General features: G+C 39.4%; 1 protein-coding gene across 1 annotated transcript; it reads right to left on the minus strand.

The window, feature by feature from the left end:
• Window positions 1–10,372: 10,372 nt before the first annotated feature.
• Window positions 10,373–10,882, minus strand: LOC115220295 (soma ferritin). The gene has a single exon (XM_029790402.1). It carries the CDS (start codon window positions 10,880–10,882, stop codon window positions 10,373–10,375), a length of 510 nt encoding a protein of 169 aa, XP_029646262.1.
• Between the last annotated feature and the right edge of the window lie 9,537 nt (window positions 10,883–20,419).

A 20,419-nucleotide genomic window follows, 5' to 3' on the forward strand; every position in this document is an offset into this window, starting at 1 on the left:
ATCCTTTCGGGGTCGATAAATTAAGTACCAGTTACGCACTGGGGTCGATGTAATCGACTTAATCCGTTTGTCCTCTCTATGTTTAGCCCCTTGTGGGTAGTAAAGAAATAGGTATTTCGTCTGCCGTTACGTTCTGAGTTCAAATTCCGCCGAGGTCGACTTTGCCTTTCATCCTTTCGGGGTCGATTAAATAAGTACCAGTTACGCATTGGGGTCGATGTAATCGACTTAATCCCTTTGTTTGTCCCCTCTATGTTTAGCTCCTTGTGGGTAATAAAGAAACAGATACTCAGTAAAGTGGTAGCCATTTATGAATGCCTATAAAATTTTCCTGGAAGATGTGCAAAATAGCTTTCATGTGATCTGAAAAAAGTTCAACCCAATGTCGAATTTCGTTGCGTAGCACCAAGTTAGTCCTTATTCACAGACCTAGGATCAAAAGGCGCAACGATTTAAAAAGCGTGTGTCTTCATATATTTAAAGAACATGAATAAATCAATAGGATCCGCGTTGGACAAGACCAGTGGTTCCCAAACTTTGGTCTGTGAACATGTTAAGCTGACAGATCTTTCAATAATCCTGGGGTCCGTGGGAAAATTCATTTAAATAAAAGGGGTCCTAGGTAGTGAAAAGGTTGGGAACTACTGGACTAGACTCGTTTCGTCCGTGTACAGTTTTAACGAAGCTGAATCTGTCCTGTTCAAGTTTACGCGAAAAGTGATATTCTTTTTGTCATTTGATGACACCCTATCCCGCAGCAATTTGCTCGAGTAAAACAAACGTATTTTGGCATTAATAAAATGAGTGAACCTTGGTTTTTAGGAACATATATCTGCAGGACTAAAAAAATTTAAACTAAGCACTCTGGGGAAAATACAAAGATAGGCTTGGGTGTTCAGAGTAAGCGGGATGAAGATGTAACTGTTTAAGCCACTTATTAAATGTTAAATGGAAATACATTAATGTAAAGCGATCCTTCGGTATTGGCCTCCAGAGTGTTAGTATAAAGAAACGATGTCATTCACCTTCTGTTTCAGCCTCACCTCTTTACGTTATGAAAGAAGGTTGTATGGGTGATTGACGTCACCGAATCATTGCCTAATTTAATATTCGGTTAAATCATTAAATCGTTTCAAATTTATTTTCATAATTTCTTAGGAACGTCTCTAATTTTATTATTATTGATGCTTTTGTTGTTGTTTAGGGGTTGCTCTTGCTCAGGGAGACAACACAGCGGATATAGAAAAGTGCCACATATTAACAGGGTTGCCACTCGTCCCTGTCTTATTCGACACTGTCACAGAGTGCCAGCATCCTGGTTAGTTTGAAATTGTTTCCTGGTTATTCAGAAATCTGGAAAAATTTAATTTGTCATGATTTTTATTCAAGTTTATCAGAAAAGTTACTAGGTATTGATACTACTAATATTAATACCGACAGCATTATGAAAAATCATGCATGCACTCTCAAGTAAAGAATGGCCGCAATACAAGGCACAGCCAAAGATTTTGATAATGTCAAAACATGCTAGGCTTCATGACAACCTTAAATATGCAACATCTCTAGCTTTCATCTTTTGAACATATTGGGTTGTCCGAAAGGTTCGTGCCGATTTTTAAAGGAAAGAAAAAGGTCAATAAATACTTGCCATTACATTTTTAATCAACCAAATATGAACCATTTTATTGCACAATGCGTCTCCGTCTTTCCTTCAACTTGAAAATACCCTCTTCCCAGAATTGAGGTGGTTTCATGGCAAAGAAGATTTCATCAACATATCTTTTTACGTCATCCAAGGAATTGAAATTTTTACCATTAAGACTATTCTGCAGAGACTTAAATAAGTGGAAATCTGAAGGAGCAATATCTGGTGGATATGGAGGGTGGGGTAACACATCCCAGCCGAGCTGCAGCAATTTTTGTCTGGTTCCCAAAGCATCAAGTGCCGAAGATGAACTTTCTTATCTTCCATTTTAAAGGGTTACAGAATTAACACAGGTTATAGGAGCATAAATCTTCTTCCACGAAAAGATAGCTTAAACTGTGCTCTAAATGGAGGTGTAGTCAAATCCTATTTTATAGATTCAACCATGTTTTAAATAAGTCGAAAGGTAAGCTACTATGAATCGGCATGAAATTTCCAGACAACCCAATAGAAATACTTGATAAAAAAATATATATTAGCGACAGATGTAATATTAATACCGAGAGGTATAATACTTAAATATGGATGTTCTGTTAATGCAAACTATACTGCGGTAGTTACCATGAGAGAAACTCTCATATTGGTTTTTGGTGCAAATTGTGCTCCTGACGAGAGTGCATTGATGAGACCAAGGAATGTTGAAATCACATGATCTGGTGGCCTCAGTGATGGGGATCTGTCTCCTCATTGTGATATAAATTGTGCCTGGGGTAGCTGTTTGTTTGTTGAGTGAAGCGGTCTTCGTCCCATGTCTGTAGTGGGAGAAGTCCGAAACGGGGTCCTTTGCTATTCGTAAGACCCGCAGATGAGAAAGCAGGTCAACCCCCAACACCGAGAGTATCGACGGATGGATGAATGCGCATCCAGGCTCAGCGGTTGCGTAGGAAGTCGGGGACAAGAAACAGGAAGAAAGAGTGAGAGAAAGTTGGAGTGAAAGAGTACAACAGGGGTCGCCACCACCCCTTGCCGGAGCCTCGTGGAGCTGAGGTGTTTTCGCTCAATAAACACACACAATGCCTGGTCTGGGAATTGAAACCGCGATCCTCCGACCGTGAGTCTGCTGCCCTAACCATTGGGCCATTGCACCTCCACTGAGGTAGCTGTTCAAGCCAAGGGTGGTATAGAAGAGCTGTGGGCATTTATTGCAGGAGATGGGGTTTGGCTGGGAACGAAGTTACTCTATGTCATTGATGACTGATCTCAACCTCTTGACATCTGTTATTTTCCATCTGGTCTGTTCCCTTGTTGATGACATACCACCACTTTGGGCAGTCTTTGGCGATTGTCTCCCAGATATTTGGGTCAGTAGGGGATAAGTGGTGGTGGAGACAGGGAATGTAGAGAAGTTGGTGAGCCACGAGGAGACGTCTGCAAAAGAGACACAGCAAGGGGACAGAGAGTGAATTAACAAAGAAGCTGTGAAGTAAAGGTTTCAGTGAAAGAAAGGTTGAAGGGAGGGTGCCATAGAGTTTGGGAATGGGAACAGAGGGTGAGTACAGTGAGAGCATCCCATCCACCATCACCAATGATTAAGTGTTCTCTTGCCAAGCTTGCACAGGAGTTGGGGTCACCTCTAGTATTGCATGTCACCAATCATTGCAATGTCATTTCTTTTGTGAGGTTCGGCATATTGAGGTTAGTTGTCATTACTTTGTTCCACAACATCTTGAGTCTTTCTCTTGTCAGCGCATATAGATGATGATAGGTGCATAAAATGTGCTTGCATATTTATGCACTAGCATCATCTATAGGCATCACATGTTCATGCTAATGTAGTCTTCTCTCTTGCTTACTACATCTGAGTCATCTAATACCCAGCTTTTCTCTCAGTTCGTTTGTACTCTATCATTTCTGCACATTAACATTACACATTCAGTGAAGCATGGCAGGGAACACATACGCCACAGAAACTGGCCCCATGAGACTGGCTAGGCTTGAAAAGGGCGACGAAAAAAACGAATTCAGTGAAGCATGCTCACTTCATTCGTTCCTAGTCCTTGCAAATCCCCTACATTCAATGCCCATACAAACATGTATATAACCAAATTTATCCTTCAAAAGCTCATCCCCACTTCTCTATTCCATCTCTGTCTTTCCCCACCCTCTCCACCTCATCCTTCCCCTTCTTCATACCACAATCACATGTACAAAAACTGGAGTCTAATTCTTTTCTACACTAGGCACAAGGCCTGAAATTTTGGGGGAGGAGGCTAGTCGATTAGATCGACCCTAGTTCGCAACTGGTACTTAAGTTATCAACCCCGAAAGGATGAAAGGCAAAGTTGATCTTGGCGGAATTTGAACTCAGAACGTAAAGACAGACGAAATACCTATTTCTTTACTACCCACAAGGGGCTAAACAAGGACAGACAAACGGATTAAGTCGATTACATTGACCCCAGTGGGTAACTGGTACTTAATTTATCGACCCCGAAAGTATGAAAGGCAAAGTCCACCTCAGCGAAATTTGAACCCAGAACGTAACGGCAGGCGAAATATGGCTACACATTTCGCCCGGCGTGCTAACGTTTCTGCCAGCTCGCCACCTTATTGGGGTGTCTAATTGCCACTCGAATGCCGATTTGCAGGACAATATCGAAGACTAGTACTAGGCAGTGAGGCAATGGTCAGCATGAGCAGGGTCTGGAAGAGTAGAGACATCAGACTTGCTACCAAATGCAGATTGGTGAATGTAATTGTCTTCCCAATAGCAACATATGGATGCGACACCTGGACACTAAAGAAAGCTGACCAGAAGAGAATTAATGCATTCGAGCTTTGGTGTTGGAGAAGACTTTTACAGATTCTATGGACAGCGAGGCTCACCAATGGAGAAGTTCTTAAGCAGATCAGGCCGAAAATTTCGCTAGAAGCTAGGATCACCAAGCATAGATTGACATATTTTGGTCATATTATGCGGAGAAAATCCCTGGAGAAGGACATCATGCTCGGAATGGTCAGTGGCAACAGAGGAAGAGGCCGACCAAGAACCCGCTGGCTTGACACCATCAAGAGCGAATTCGGAATGGACATAGCCAATTTGAAAGAAGCGGCCCAGGATAGAACTGACTGGAGGACACTGATCCATCGAATAACCGAGAGTCGACTTCGACTGAGCGGATAGATAGATAGATAATCTAAGGGATGTAACTCTGGTAGGCTTAAGAACTAGCCTTGATTAAAAACTTTTTTATTACTGCGTTTTAACTGTCTTTTTCATCCTTATGATTCATTCCACTTTTTTTTTCCATCTCTGGCAACTCATAAATCAGATGGAGATTTCAGGCCTCCTTCAACAAAGATCCCAACCTATACTCCTCCAATCAGCCATGTATAATGATAGTTAATTTACATTTTCACACTTGGAAAGTGTGAGACTAAATTTAAAACGTTGTATAGATATATCTAATATATAAATGCCTGTTTTTTACCCTCAACTTTTGAAAACTTATTGGACAACTACCAACTGTTGGAGAATAGAGCGCTCGATACCTTATTAGAGATTAGAAATATAGGATCTTTTTGGTTTGAACGGCAGTTTTTTCTAGCGGTGTCATATGAAATTGTCACCCGTAATCATTATCCTAGTATCGACCTATTGCATTTCAATCTCTTTTAGGGTTAGGGTTAGTTAGGTTTAGGGGTGGGGGGAATGGAATCTTTTTTCTTCAGAAATGTAAATAAACCCAATCTGTTTCTTAAGCGAGGGACATATTCATACGGCACAGAATGTTTTCACTTCAATAGACGTCATTGATTGGTTGAAATTGCAGAAAAACAACAACAAATATCTTACAAACTATAGAATTTTCTCAATAAAGCCAAGAGAAAAAGATGTTTTATAAACACATTCTACCAGTATACGAAGTTTAAAAGTGTTTAGTTATGTGGAAATTATTTTAAAAAGCTGCCGTTCAAACCGAAAAGATCCCTAACCCTAAAATAGATTGAAATGCAATAGATCGATACTAGGGTCATAATTATGGGTGACAATTTCATATGACACCGCTAGAAAAAAAACTGCCGTTCAAACCGAAAAGATCCGAATAAACTCTTGTTTGATTAAAATAATTTTTTTAACACGAGATATTTGTGAAATACTCGTAAATCAAAGGGGAAAAACTCTGCAATTACTTAGGACTATCTGTTTTGATGCAATTTATCAAATTGTCGCTATCATTCTCCTATTTCCCTCTATTTGAGAGAGAGAGAGAAAGAGAGAGAGATGGGGGATGTTACCAGTGCATTTCAACTTTCTGTTTGCCTCTCAATATATATTCACACTCACGCACGTATAGCGTGTGTGTGTGCATGCATACATAATGAGCAGAGTACAGCCAGCTGTCACTTGTGAGCAAGTATAGCCTGGTAACCTGTACTATGCTTTTGCTAAGTGGCCTAGATGGGTGTAATTACTTAAAACAATAAGCAATGGGGTGTGGAGTCAATCATGCTGGTGTTGGTTTGATAAAAGATTTCCCACCAAGGGGCAGCAGTAGTACTGTACTTCTATTATTGTCCAATGTTGAGGTATATAATTCTGGTTCTAAGTCTGTGTAACATAGTGATGAAGTGTGCAGAAATGAATACCCTCCTTCAAGATCTCAGAATGTTGACCAATCCAATAAATACTTTTATCTCTAGATATATATAAACAGCAAAATATCTGTCTGTGTGTGCGTGTCCTTTATACAAATCTACAATTTTTTAGTTAGAGGGCTTGCACTTTCTATGGTCATTCAAAACCGTCCAAGGGTGGTCGTGCACATCTTTACATTTCCCCAGTCACCCCGCAAAGCCATTAAAAAATCAATAGAAGTGACTTTTTTGTGAATTTTCTATCTGAAACCCAATCAAAATGCCTGAAACTTGATACGCCAATTGAATGCCAGCTAGCTGTATGTGATTGGTCGGAGATTTGGACAGTACTCGTGTGTATGTGCGCACACACGCAGCTGTATATGCATGCACTAGCACTATGACCTGGCAACACCGGGTCATAGTGCTAGTTAGATTATATTTTACTTATCTTTTTTACTTAGTCAAATTTTAATTTCTAAACCAGTCAAGAGACAAATTTCAATCATGTTCTTGTCAATGCTACAATCCTTCCTCACTGATAGCAATGATAGTCAAAGTGTTTGAAAACTTTACGTGATATCAGATCAGCCAATACAGTTCTATATTTAAGAGATGAGGAATTATGTACATTATTTACATTCAACGGATATTTGTCCTTATCTTGTTTGTTGTTAACACAACGTTTCAGCTGATATACCCTCCAGCCTCCTTCAGGTGTCTTGGGGAAATTTCGAACCTGGGTTCTCATTCCTAAAGTGTTCACACTAATTCTAGTGACAGCTTGCCAAACTGTGACAGCTTGCCAAACAAGGCAAATTTCTTGAGAAACGGTTATAGCAATGATATCAGCACAATTTGATGCTTTCCTTCCTTATTTCTGGTTAGAATCAATGGAGGATGAGGTTCAGTTTTTCTTTTGAGAACAACAGCTTTCTCTTTCATTTAATTTCACATGACGATCATTCCAACAAAAAGATCTCTGATAAAAGCCAATTTAAGTGTTAAAAAAAAAACAACTTTTTTTTTAAAATAAAAAAACATATATAAATAAAAAAACAACAACAACAAAGTCATTTAGATTTTCTGAATGAGGTGAAGAATAACAATCTATCAATATTTGATTCAGCTAAATTTAATACATGTAACATAAAGCCAAGTAACATTATATATAATGTTTCTCTCCGTGTTTTTTCTGTGGAAGAGCGTAGGCTCAAAACATTAAAGACGTTTTCAATTCCCGAGCGTTATACTAATACATCAGTTTATTTTCTACACCACCTGTCTCCGTCTTTTGTTTTTTTCATGAATTCTCCCTATATATATATATATATCATCATCATCATCATCATCATCGTTTAACGTCCGTTCTCCATGCTAGCATGGGTTGGACGGTTCGACCAGGGATCTGGGAAGCCAGAAGGCTGCACCAGGCTCCAGTCTTATCTGGCAATGTTTCTACAGCTGGATGCCCTTCCTAACGCCAACCACTCCGAGAGTGTAGTGGGTGCTTTTTACGTGCCACCTGCACAGGTGCCAGGCAAGGCTGGCAACGGCCAGGGTCGGATTGGTGTATTTTACGTGCCACCGGCACGTAAAATATATATATTTATATATATATACACACATGCGAGTCGTCTAAGAGATCATAAGTCAGGGCGAAGATGCATTTAACGTCTGTAGGCCATGCTGGTATGGGTTGGATGATTTGACCAGAGCTGGCAAGCTGCACCAAACTCCAGTCTGATTCAGCATGATTTCTATGGCTAGATGCCCTTCCTAATGCCAACCAGTCTACAGAGTGTGCTGGGTGCTTTTATGTGGCATATATATATGAAGTCAGAATAAATGCCACTGAACACTTTATCAGGTGCAGTAATGATTCTACCAGCTCACCACCTTAATTTCAAGGAGTGGTTGGCGTTAGGAAGGATATCCAGCTGTAGAAACACTGCCAGATCAGACTGGAGCCTGGTGCAGCCTCCTGGCTTCCCAGGCCCTGGTCGAACTGTCCAACCCATGCTAGCATGGAAAACGGACGTTAAACGATTATGATGATATATAAAAGGCGGCAAGCTGGCAGAAACGTTAACATGCCGGGTGAAATGCTTAGCGGTATTGCGTCTGTCGTTGCGTTCTGAGTTCAAATTCTGCCGAGGTCGACTTTGCCTTTCATCCTTTCGGGGTCGATAAATTAAGTACCAGTTACGCACTGGGGTCGATGTAATCGACTTAATCCATTTGTCTGTCCTTGTTTGTCCCCTCTATGTTTAGCCCCTTGTGGGCAATAAAGAAACAGATTATGATGATATATATATATGTAAAGACTATGGTATTGCACCTAGAAAGTCCCCTCGAGCATGGTTGTTTGAGGAAGAACAGCAGTTGTCCACACATACCAGTCTCCCCACTCCATGCCACTGATGTTGCCCAAGGGAAAGACCAAGGCCGATACAACTTGGCTCCAGCGAGGTCGTAACGTATTTCTACTGTTGAGTGAACTGGAGCAATGTGAAGTAAAGTGTCTTGCTCAAGAACACAATACACAGTCCAGTCTGGGAATCAAACTCACAACCTCACAATTGTAAACCTGATACTAACCACTGAGCCATCTGCCTTCACACACACATTATATATATCATATCCTACCACCCAAAGCTTATCCTGTAGTTGTACACCTGAAACAAAAACATTTTCAAAATGGAAAGTAGCACATCTAATTCATTTGCACATGCATTGATGTGCATGTGCAGTTCACTCTAAATGCTCATCTTTCTATGAAGGCATTCCATATGTGACCATCCTGCTAAAAGCATTTCAACCAAGACTGCTTGGTTTTTTTTAAAGAGTCTTCTGTGATCGTTCTGCATTCCCGATGTGACCACCCATCTCTTTTAAAAACCAATTTCTTCTGCATGCACCTTACTATCTTCAATATCGTTAAGTAATAACAATTAGCTTATTAAGCTATTAGATAGCAGAACCCAATGGATCTTTTTGGTTTGAACGGCAGTTTTTTCTAGCAGTGTCATATGAAATTGTCACCCATAATCATGACTCTAGTATCGATCTATTGCGTTTCAATCTGTTTTAGAGTTAGGGGTGGGGGGAAGGGTATCTTTTTTTCTTTAGAAATGTAAATAAACCCAATCTATTTCTTAAACGAGGGGCATATTCATACAGCACAGAATGTTTTTTTTTTACCTCAATAGACGTCATTGATTGGTTGAAATTGCAGAAATTGAAGAAAAAAACCCCAACAAATATCTTACAAACTACAGAATTTTCTCAAGAAAGCCAAGAGAAAAAGATGTTTTATAAACACATTCTACCAGTATACGAAGTTTAAAAGTGTTTAGTTACGTGGAAATTATTTTAAAAAACTGCCGTTCAAACCGAAAAGATCCAACCCAACTATCTTTTATTATTACTTATTTTAGCGGACACATTACATAATGTAGTCTGAAGTGCGTTATATCTGAAGAATATTAAAAAATGGGTCAGTCTGTCACAACGTCATTGTTTAGCACCAGGTTGGCTCCAATGCAGTTGACTTATGACCCCCTGGCATTCTACCCATAACCATTCCTTCTTTTATTTTTCATGTTGTACTCTGCATTATACTATACAATGTGTTCTTTTCAATAAAGAAAAAATATGGTAAGATGGGAAATGAAGAAGATTTTGGTTTAAAAAGAAGAGACGAGATAAGAGATAATCACGTATAGATTGTGGCATGAATATAGGTGTATGGCTCTTAAAAAACATGGATCCACGAATTGAATACAGCAAATAGTTTAAGACAAAAATAGTTAAGATAACAAATATAAATTACAAAACGTTTAATCGTGGAAGAAATACAAATTTTGACCCTTGAAAAAATCTTTCTAATCCATTTAAATTATTGTAATTTTTGAAAACTTTTGAGTTCCTCTTCCTTCAAGCTAACAATACTGGAATCACGTTAATTATAATCATGTCTTTAGAAGATACATTTAGCTGAGATTCTTATAAAAAAAAATAATAATTTCTCTGTTGAGATTACATATTTGAACTATTCCAACATAACAACAACACAATGCAATAAATTCAATGCTGAAGTGTTTCTTTATCAAACATATATTCACCGAGGCCTTCGCCCAACTGCTTCAATCTCGAAATGTAATCAGAGATTTTCTTGATGTTTTCAACTTGTTTTCCAAGGGCGATCTTCTTCAGGAACCCAATCAGCTGAGGATCGCCGTTCTTTTTAGCGCACAAAACCAGCTTCAGAAATTGCTGGTTGATATTTTTCTCAACGACGAGCGAATATTCCATGGCCGAAGCACCAGAATCCCAAAACGAAGTCTCCGGTTCGTCGATATTCTGCAAGACAACGCGACCACCACGTTTGTTTTGGTACTCCATCAGTTTGTCCGCTTGATGGAGATGCTGACGGTTTAGCTGCTCGAAGAAGAGATGGAATCCCTTCAGAGCAACATCACTCCTGTCGTAATGTGCAGCCTGGCACTGGTTCACGTAGGCTGACTTGAGTAACACGTTGATGCATTCGTTCAAAGTCTCCTCGCAATTGCGATGAAAATTCTGTCGAGCAGACATTTTCCTCAGGTTCATGCTGTTTGGTCACGTGACCTACCCACATCCGGTGAAGGAGGTTCGGAGACTCTCTCAGAAATAATCCTCCACCCCTATTTTTTATTTATTTATTTATTTATTTATTTATTTATTTATTTATTTATTTTTTATTTATTTATTATTTATTTATTTATTTATTTATTATTTATTTATTTATTTATTTATTTATTTACTTATTTACTTACTTACTTATTTATTTATTTATTTATTTATTTACTTATTTATTTATTTATCTGTATTTACTGTACTTTAATACACGTAAACACGTGTTTATGCTTTTATTTATTTACGCAACGACGATTCCAAAATATTGCCGTTAATTATCTGTTAAATATCAGTTTTATTACTATTACCTAAATTTTAGGAATTTTTCATGTTCAAGTATCTGTAATAACGATTGTTGAGGTCAGGGTACTTGGGCGATCCTTCGGTATAGGTATCGTGAATACCGGAAGTGGCTTTGTTTACATTTCTGAAGATAACAGAAACCCTTTTCTCCCACCCCTAACCTTAACCCTAACCCTAACCCCCCCCCCATATATAGAAAAAAAAACACTTTCTTGAAATGTATCCGGTACTTCCGGTACCTATACCGAAGTTACGCCACGGTGATCTCCTAATGTACCACAAAATACTATACTCCAGAGTATCCTGGACTCAATATGGGCAGCATGTGCAGCATCAGTGCCACGTAAACAAAAAAAGAAGAACCGCCCCAAAAGGGCAATTTGGGAAACTTCAGCGGTCCGACTTGCCAGGAAGGAACGTCGAACTGCTGAACAGGAATACAAGTTGCATAAATCAGACACCAACAGGAAGAAGCGGAATAAGTGACAAAAAATGCAGTGCTTGAATTTGAACAGTGCATAGCAGCCAATCCTGACAGCAGGGTTTTCTGGAAATATGTGCATTCAAAGCAGAGACCTCACTCTCCAGTGGGCCCTCTTCGCAACCCTCACACAAACCAGATCACTGACGACCCCAAGGAATGCGCAGAACTCATTGCCGAGTGCTATGCAAACATATTCACTGTTGAAAGTCAAAATGTACCATCTTCACCATCACTAACAGCAAACTCCATAACAACTATGGAATTTACACCTGCAATGCTGCGACGTCACCTTCAAAATAAGCGCAACTATGCCTCCCCTGGTCTCGATGGAGTTACATACATGCTTCTCAAACGTGGCAGGCACTTCCTTTTACACCAGCTTTCTATTTTCTTCCAGTACTGTCTCAACAATGGTGCTACTCCGGAGCAGTGGAAAACTGCCAGTGTCATTCCTCTGTTCAAAAAGGGTGACCGCACATCACCTGTCAACTATCGCCCAGTCAGTCTCACTAGCTGTATTGCAAAACTGATGGAATCGTGTGTCAGAGAAACACTCTGGAACTTCTGGAGCTCTCACAGTCTCATCCGACCCTCACAATATGGATTTGTCCCTAATCCAGCTGCAGTGACCAGCTTGTCGAGTTCCTTGAGGACATTACTCAGATCACTGACAGTGGCTCATGGGTGGATGTTGTCTACCTTGACTTTGCTAAGGCTTTCAACTCTGTGCCACACAAAAGGGTTATGGTGAAACTCTCTGCAATGGGTGTGGGGGATGACCTTTTTAACTGGTTGAAATCCTTCATCCTCAGCCAAAAGGAGGTAGTCACAGTTCTAGGACAGCACTCTACACCATATGAGATGTCATCGGGTGTACCACAGGGATCTGTCCTTGGTCCCCTCCTGTTTGTGGCATACATTAATGACATAGATGCCAATTTAAAGAATGCCACAGTATTGAAATATGCAGACGACATCAAGCTGTACCTTAAAATCAAGAGGACTGATCCTGATGTCTACAACTCTTTCCTGCAATCAGACCTAGACACAATGCAGCAATGGATCACAGACTGGCAACTGAAACTGGCTGTGGACAAGTGTACCACCATGCATTTTGGGAGAAAAAACCCTGCGTCCACATACTCCCTCCACAACACTGATATCAAGAAATCCTCTTGCGAGCGTGACCTAGGCATCACTGTCAGCAGTGATTTGCGTTGGACAAAGCATATCTCTAAAATTGTCAAGAAGGCCGAGGGTGTCTTGGCATCACTCAGCAAGACTTTTGTTAGCCGCTCTCCAGCCATCTATTTAAAACTGTATACAGCTATGGTACGACCACACTTGGAATTCGCATCATCAGTTTGGCATCCCTATCTTGCTCAGAACATTGACCTCCTGGAATCTGTCCAGAGACGTGCAACCAAACGCATACCCTCCATCAGACACCTACCATATTCTGAGCGCCTTGTTTCCCTGGGCATGGATTCACTGAAGCTCCGGCGTCTGGCGACGGACTTGGTAAACACCCACAAGGTTATCAACCACCTCACCAACAACAACACTGAACACCTTTTTGATCTCCATGTGTCTAACACACGTGGACATGCCTACAAAGTCAGAAAACAACACAGCTCCCATGACTTTCGGAAACATTTTTTCACGCTCAGAGTTGCTGAAGCATGGAATAAACTGCCTGCGTCAGTTGTTGACTGCCATGGCACTGCATCCTTTAAGGCCCTCATGCTTTCCGAAATCCGCCGAAACTACACCTGATTATATATACACTTTAGATGAGTTGTAGTGCACCTGAGCACTGTACACAATTATTATTATTATTATTATTATTATTAAAACACATTTTTTGTTCGGAAAAGGGGTAGGGTGGGGTGGAACTATCGCCCCCCCTCCCCGCCATTTTCATGGGTAAAATTTTTTTGGCTAATGTTTACAATATTATTCGGAAACGAAAAAAAAAAATTAATACGACGGTTGTAAATAAAATGTGTATGAAACGAATATGAAAACAGAAACGCGCGTGCAAAGCAATAGGGGTAGGGGTGGGGAGAGGACTTTCGGAAAATTCCCAAGATCCGAGTTTTTCCTTCATATCCTTTAGGAAAATGGTTTTTTTTTTTTTTAAATGAAATTTTGTATAAATACCTTTCATATGGCATAGATTGTGATTATAAAGAAATTTGTGGGTAAAATCTTTTCCGAGGGAGTTTAATAATAATAATGAAATTATTGTATACAGTGCTCAGGTGCACCACAACTTGTCAAAAGTGCGTATAGAGTATATGCAGTAATGTACAAATGTCTGGAAAGCGAGCAATGTATGAGTCAGATACATGCTTGTGTGTGTATGGAGGGGAGAAAGTCAGGTGTAGTGTTGGCGAATCTCAGAAAGCATGGAAGTTTTGAAGGATGCAGTGCTCCGACAACTAACAACTGACGCCGGCAGTTTGTTCCATGCTTCAGCAACTCTCAGCGTGAAAAAAATGTTTCCTAAAGTCATGGGAGCTGTGCTGTTTTCTGACTTTGTAAATATGTTCACGGGTGTTAGACGGGTGGTGTTTGAAAAGGTGCTCAGAGTTATTGTTTGTAAGATGGTTAATAATTTTATGTGTGTCTGCCAAGTCAGCTTCCAGACGTCAGAATTTCAATGTGTCCATGCCCAGGGAAGTAAGGCGTTCAGAATATGGCAAATGCCTGATGGAGGGTATTCTTTTGGTTGCACGTCACTGGAGCGCTTCCAGACGATTGATATCCTGGGCAAGATAGGGGTTCCAGACCGATGATGCAAATTCCAGGTGAGGTCTTACCATAGCTATATAAAGCCACAGATAGATAGTCGGAGAGCGGCTCACAAAGGATTTGGTGAGTGATGCCAAGACACCCTCAGCCTTCTTGACAATATTAGCGATGTGTTTTGTCCAACGCAAATCACTGTCAACAATAACACCCAGGTCACGTTCACATGGAAGACTTTTTGAGATTAGTGTTGTGGAGGGAGTAGGTGGACGCTGGGTTTCTCCTCCCAAAATGCATGGTGGTACATTTGTCCACAGCCAGCTTGAGTTGCCAGTCCATGATCCACTGCTGCATTGTGTCCAGGTCTGCTTGCAATAGAGATCTATAGTGTACAGGATCTGACCTCTTTATTTTGAGGTACAGCTTGATGTCATCTGCATATTTCAGCACTGTGGCATTCTTTAAGTTGGCATCTATGTCATTAACATATGCAACAGATAAGAGGGGGCCAAGAACAGATCCCTGTGGTACACCAGATGTCATCTCATAGGGTGAAGAGTTCTGTGACAACCTCTTTTTGGCCGAAAATAAAGGACTTCAACCAGTTATAGAGTTCGTCTCGTCTAGAGTTGGGAAAGAACTTTCGAAAAATTCAGACGGTCCGATTTTTTCGCCCATAACTTATAATGAAATTTGTAGGAGAAATCCTTTCCAATCTTGTGAATTTTCCGAAAGTCCTCTCCCCACCCCGTTGCTTTGCGCGCATTTTTATTTTCATATTCGTTTCGTACACATTTTTTTACACCCATTGCACCATTTTGTTTTGTTTTCGCTTCTAGGTAATATTGTTATCATTAACCAATTTTTTTGCTGTTTCTTAATATATGTCACAAAACACTTTAGTAAATTTTTATAAGTACACCCATCAAAATTTACTGAATAGTCTAAATGCTGATTGAACAGGATGGAGTAAAATTAGTGTCCCATCTTCCCAAAAGTTGTTTTGGACCAAAGGTAGAAATAGTAATTTTTCGTTGTCAATTATTAAAACAAAATCAAGAAGGTAATGATAATCCTTTTTTCTTTCATCATCATCACCATCGTTTAACGTCTGCTTTCCATGATAGTATGGGTTGGACGAATGACTGAGGGCTGGCAAACCAGATGGCTGCACCAGGCTTCAATCTTGATCTGGCAGAGTTTCTACAGCTGGATGCCCTTCCTAATGCCAACAATTATTATATTATAATAAAATATATAAAATATATTATATTTTATACAAACAATAAGATCATCATCTTAATCTTTATTTCATCCACAAACCCCGCAGTCGGTATTTAATTCCTGTTTCTATAGTATGTATAGATGATAAATTGGCGGAATTCTGGTTTAAGCACCCTGTATAACCCCTTATAACTTTTTTCATTTTTTGGAATTTTCAGAAAATTTTTGCAAATTTGTGTTCTACACCCAGGAATTGAAGGGCATCCAGCTGTAGAAATACTGCCAGATCAGACTGGAGCCTGGTGCAGCCTCCTGCTTTCCAGACCCTGGAACCACTAACCCATGCTAGCATGGAAAGCGGACGTTAAACGATGATGATGATGATATTGTACTTACGGTTTGTTGATGTAGATCATTGATGGTTTCTTTGGATTCTGGTGTGTTAGTTAGATTGTCTTAAGCAAAGAAAACATGTACCTTCTTCACTAATTTGGCATTCATCAAAATATAATGGTCATACTTTCCCTAAGCATTTTACTTGGTCTTCTGAAATGAAAAATTCTGAAAAATACTTTTAACGAGACAACAGTAATCAAAGGAATCCTTTAATGAAATTACTTCAGGAAAATCCATGTATAGATTTAATACACAGGTTAGGTTCATCTGAGCTCAGTTCTTAATTCTTTACTGTTTATTTATGGTCCTCCAAGCCATAACAGAGAAGTTTAAGACTGGCTGTCTATGGGACCTTGTATGCTGATCAACTTGTTCTGATAGTCAAATCAGTAAAATAATTAAATGGAAAGCTCAAAAGCAGAAAGCAGTGTCTAGAATTGAGAGGTCTAAAAGTAAATCAAGCAAAGACAAAAATCTAAGAAAGGAAAATACAGAACTCTTCTGCCATGTATGAAGTGGTTATGTTTGGAATGTAGTTGTCGGAGCACTGCATCCTTCAAAACTTCCATGCTTCCTGAGATTCGCCAACACTACACCTGATTTTCTCCCCTCCATACACCCGCAAGCATGTATCTGACTCATACACTGTTCGCTTTCCAGACATTTGTACATTACTGCATATACTTTTTATGCACTTTTGACAAGTTGTGGTGCACCTGAGCACTGTATACAATCATTTCATTATTATTATTTTTATATAGAAATGGAATTGGTAGAAACTTCCTATGTAACAAATGTACAAGAGTTGGATGGCTGTAAGAACAGCTTTAAATGAATTTCTACAAATGCCTTGAAGGCTCCATAGAAATAGGTTACTGATCCTATTAACAAGGTGACCTTATCACCAATATTCTGAAAGCATAGTAGCAGAACAGAGCAGAAAATGTTTAGGGTGCCATTACATTGGCTGCCAATATAGACGCCTCTCTCTGAATGAAGAGCAGAATGTATGATGCTTGAATTCTTTTATGTGTCACTAGTACTGTCCACAACTATAATTTCCCCAAGCTTGACATGTCTTCTCAAGCACAACAAATCGCCAACAGTCTTGATCACTTGTCGAGACTCAACATACAAAGTTCAAGTAGCTTCTGTTTCTGGACGGGACACAGGGCCATCAGAAGTTAAGTCGAAAAGTAAAACTGATGCCCATTGCTGTATCTGTATTAGAAAATATAAAACTGATGAACCAATATGTAAAATTAATTTAGCCACTGTAATTTATAAACATGTGATACCATCAAAGTAAATGGAATGCTGGATTTGTTTGTTAAATTTAAAAGGAATCAATAATTGTTTTGTTTTTGTGGATTTTACAAAAATAAATTAAAAAAAGAAATGTCCAACACATACTATTCGTATGGAGAAATGGACATAAAAAGGAATGAATAAATTTCTCATTTCTAAATAACAATCACTACAGTTAAATGAGACGAACAACAGTCTGCATGGGCACCAAATGTGGAATGTGGAAGCACTCCGTCGGTTACGACGACGAGGGTTCCGGTTGATCCGAATCAACGGAACAGCCTGCTCGTGAAATTAACGTGTAAGTGGGTGAGCACTCCACAGACACGTGCACCCTTAACGTAGTTCTCGGGGATATTCAGCGTGACACAGAGAGTGACAAGGCCGGCCCCTTGAAATACAGGTACAACAGAAACAGGAAGTAAGAGTGAGAGAAAGTTGTGGTGAAAGAGTACAGCAGGGATCACCACCATCCCCTGCCGGAGCCTCGTGAAGCTTTAGGTGTTTTCGCTCAATAAACACTCACAACGCCCGGTCTGGGAATCGAAACCGCGACCCTATGACCGCGAGTCCACTGCCCTAACCACTGGGCCATTGCGCCTCCACTATGGGCACCAAATACTTATTGTAAAAAGGCAAAAATTGGAGACAAATGGTACGAGAAGAAATATATGAGTAGAAATCTTTCCTTGAAAGAATACCCGAAAAATACCATCAAACAGGAAAGAAACGAAAATGATTTGTTCTAGAGAGAAATTCTAATTAAAACAACCTAGAAATTTAGGGTGATTGCCGAGTTATCTCCCATGTATAATGAAGAAAAAGTTCTTTTAGTGTCTAGAGCAATGCTTCCAAACCGATGTTACGTAAAAAAATAGTGATAAATAGGCTGATTATATGCAAATGTGTTTTTGAGCAATTTCTTTTAATGTTTAATCTGTATTCGTAATTATATAAGGTAAATAAATCTTGGATCAGTAAGTAGTAAGACAGGATCTTTTCGCTTTGAGCGGCAGATTTTAAAAATAATTTCTTTGTAACTAAACACTTTTAAACTTCGTATACTGGTAGAATATAAATGTATTTACCAAGAGTAATTAGTAGCTTAGATTAAGTGAGAGGATTTGAATAGAGGATTAAAAATTCACTTACAGATCTTACTCACCACCATCATATTTTCATTTCGGTCAACTGAAAAGGCAGAAGAAATGGGAATCTTATGTGAATATCATTTTGTAATAATTGTTTAAATTCTAAAACAATTTCAGAAAATATAAATACTTTTATGAAACCTTAAATTCTTTGAAATCATCAACGAATTTCAGCAAAAAGTTATAAAATCGTAACATGATAAGAAATAATGCTACGTTATTAAGAGGAAGGTAGCAACCCGGCAGAATCGTTGTACACCGGACGAAATGTTTAGAGGCATCTCGTCCGTCTTTATGTTCTGAGTTCAAATTTCGTCGATGGCGAGTTTACCTTTCCTCCTTTCAGAGTCGATAAAATAAATACCAATTGAATACTGGTGTCGATTTAATCGACTTATTCCTCCCATGAAATGGCTGGCCTTATGCCAAAATTAAAAAAGGATTATAATTATATATTTCTTTACTGCCCACAAGGAGCTAAACATAGAGGGGACAAACAAAGGGATTAAGTCGATTACATCGACCCCAGTGCGAAACTGGTACTTAATTTATCGACCCCGAAAGGATGAAAGGCAAAGTCGACCTCGGCGGAATTTGAACTCAGAACGTAGCGGCAGACGAAATACCTATTTTTTTACTACCCACAAGGAGCTAAACACAGAGAGGACAAACAAAGACAGACAAACGGATTAAGTCGATTATATCGACTCCAGTGCATAACTGGTACTTAATTTATCGACCCCGAAAGGATGAAAGGCAAAGTCGACCTCGGCGGAATGTGAACTCAGAACGTAACGGCAGACGAAATACCGCTAAGCATTTCGCCTGGCGCGCTAACGTGTCTGCCAGCTCGCCGCCTCATATTATCATTATGCAAAGTTTTCCTTCGGTAGTTTTATGTGAATTTTTGGGGGTACTTTTTGGTTATCTCACCCCATTAAAAAAAATTGGGTTACCTCCCCACTAAAAAATTGAGTTTATGTGGTGACAAGAGATTGGATTAAAAAGGGTTAGATCCTTTTGATTCAGTGCTTAAACACATTGTTGACATTTGGCCTCCTCAATAGGCATGGTAGGATTTGTTTCGAAAATGTTAATTATATTCAATAAGATAATTAATTTTTTCAGTTTTCTTGTTTATTAATTTTTTCAGTTTTCATGTTTATTGATTTTTCATTTTTTTTGTTTTATTGAAGGATAAACAATTTTTTTAGGTGAGGGAGATAACCAAAAGTTCCGATATTTTTCTTAAAACGGAGGGAGTTGATCCAATTTTTTAATGGGGGTGAGATAACCAAAGAGTACCCCTTTTTGTTGACACTGTCTCACACTAATTTCCATGTATTGCGTATATTAATTAAGCATTTTAAGTAGTAAGTGTATCCGAGTTGTTTCCCTTGCACCATGCTTATTAAAACAAACGCTTTATATGTTTTAACCTAATTTATTGGCTCCAGTTCTTATGACGTTGCCAACAAGAAAACGTCTACGTGGTCGATCGATCTATTAAAAATAACAGCTAAATTTCCATCGCATCATACCTTACTGTCATAAACAGGGAAAACACTTTCCATAATGATATTTGATAATTAAAAAGATTAAGATGTCTTTTGGGCCACAGTTCTGATCTGCTGCTAAACAACAGCTACATGGAGACGCAATGGCCCAGTGGTTAGGGCAGCGGACTCGCGGTTTCGATTCCCAGACCAGGTGTTGTGTGTGTTTATTGAGCGAAAACACCTAAAGCTCCACGAGTCTCCGGCAGGGGGTGGTGGCGACCCCTGTTGTACTCTTTCGCTCCAACTTTCTCTCACTCTTTCTTCCTGTTTCTTGTCC

Source organism: Octopus sinensis, linkage group LG16 (genome assembly GCF_006345805.1).
Source record: "Octopus sinensis linkage group LG16, ASM634580v1, whole genome shotgun sequence".
Classification (NCBI taxonomy): Eukaryota; Metazoa; Mollusca; class Cephalopoda; order Octopoda; family Octopodidae; genus Octopus; species Octopus sinensis.